The following is a 1,462-nucleotide window of genomic DNA, read 5'->3' as shown; positions in this document are numbered from 1 at the left end:
GATTTGTTGTTGTCGTTCTTCTGTCGGATTTGTTGTTGTCGTTCTTCCGTCAGATTTGTTGTTGTTCTTCTGTTTGATTTGTTGTTTCGAATTTGTTGTTGTCGTTCTTCTGTCAGATTTGTTGTCGTTCTTCCGTCGGATTTGTTGTCGTTCTTCTGTTGTCGGAATTGTTGTCGTTCTTCCGTCGGATTTGTTGTTATCGTTTTTCTGTCGGAATTGTTCTCGTTTTTCTGTCGGATTTGTTGTTGTTGTTCTTCCGTCGGATTTGTTGTTGTCGTTCTTCTGTCGGATTTGTTGTTGTCGTTCTTCTGTCGGATTTGTTGTTGTCGTTCTTCTGTCGGATTTGTTGTTGTCGTTCTTCCGTCAGATTTGTTGTTGTTCTTCTGTTTGATTTGTTGTTTCGAATTTGTTGTTGTCGTTCTTCTGTCAGATTTGTTGTCGTTCTTCCGTCGGATTTGTTGTCGTTCTTCTGTCGCCGGATTTGTTGTTTCGGATTTGTTGTTGTCGTTTTCTCATCGGATTTGTTATCGTTCTTCTGACAGATTTGTTGTTATCGTTCTTTTGTCGGATTTGTTATCGTGCTTCTGTCGTCGGATTTGTTGTCGTTCTTCAGTTGCCGGATTTGTTGTTTCGGATTTGTTGTTGTCGTTCTCTCATCGGATTTGTTGTTGTTCTTCTGTCGGATTTGTTGTTGTTGTTCCGTCAAAATTATTGTCATTATTCCTTCGGAAATACTGGAAAGAGTTTACTTTGACGCAACCTGTCTACTCGTTTCTTGAGGGCCAATGAATTGTTAAGCCTACTGTATAGTACTGATGATAATATTAATAATAATAATAATAATAATAATAATAATAATTCTTTCCTATCAAACATATATCTTCTTTATCTCCCCTCCTCTTTTTTGTGTTTGTTACTCTCTTGTAACACCTCTAGTCTTCGACACTTATATGATCTTATTGCGTTGCAAATGCCGTAAAACTCTTACTAAAATTTACTCTCTTGTAACACATCTATTCTTCAGCACCTATATGGCCTTATTGTGCTGCAAGTGCCGTAAAACTCTTACTAAAACTTTTTTTAAAAAACGCGCTTATCTGTTTGTCTAGGATGATCCGCCGCACGGCCTTCAAGGACGTGGCAGTGAGCAGTCAAGGAGCTGGTTCGTCAACGGGCGACGAGAGCAACGTCATTGACCTTGACTTTGAGCAGAACAGCACGGAGGATAAGACAGGTGACAGACGCTCTTTCTCCTGTCGGAAGTTGGGAAGTTTTTACGATGTGTGTCATGTCGTCGGTGGCCTAGTGGTTAGGCTCTCGGACTCGCAACCGTAAGGTCGTGGGTTCGAATCCCGTCAGGGGCCCGACGTTGTGTCCTTGGAAAAGGCACTTTGCACAAATTTTCCTCACTTCACCCAGGTGGGAATGGGTACCCGGCTATAGACAGCGAAAGATCTTGTCA

At 41.4% G+C, this 1,462-nt stretch overlaps 1 protein-coding gene across 1 annotated transcript in view; it reads left to right on the top strand.

Moving 5' to 3' along the window:
* Positions 1-1,462, top strand: part of LOC106013944 (vacuolar protein sorting-associated protein 13A) — a gene marked incomplete at its 3' end in the record, with an annotated part of 50,148 nt that overhangs the window by 26,267 nt on the left and 22,419 nt on the right. The window contains 1 exon segment of the mRNA XM_035973651.1: positions 1,110-1,234. Within this exon segment, the coding sequence (XP_035829544.1) occupies positions 1,110-1,234 (125 nt within the window).

This window comes from Aplysia californica, unplaced genomic scaffold (assembly GCF_000002075.1).
Source record: "Aplysia californica isolate F4 #8 unplaced genomic scaffold, AplCal3.0 scaffold01587, whole genome shotgun sequence".
Taxonomy (NCBI): domain Eukaryota; kingdom Metazoa; phylum Mollusca; class Gastropoda; order Aplysiida; family Aplysiidae; genus Aplysia; species Aplysia californica.
This window is presented reverse-complemented; position numbering and strand designations above follow the sequence as displayed.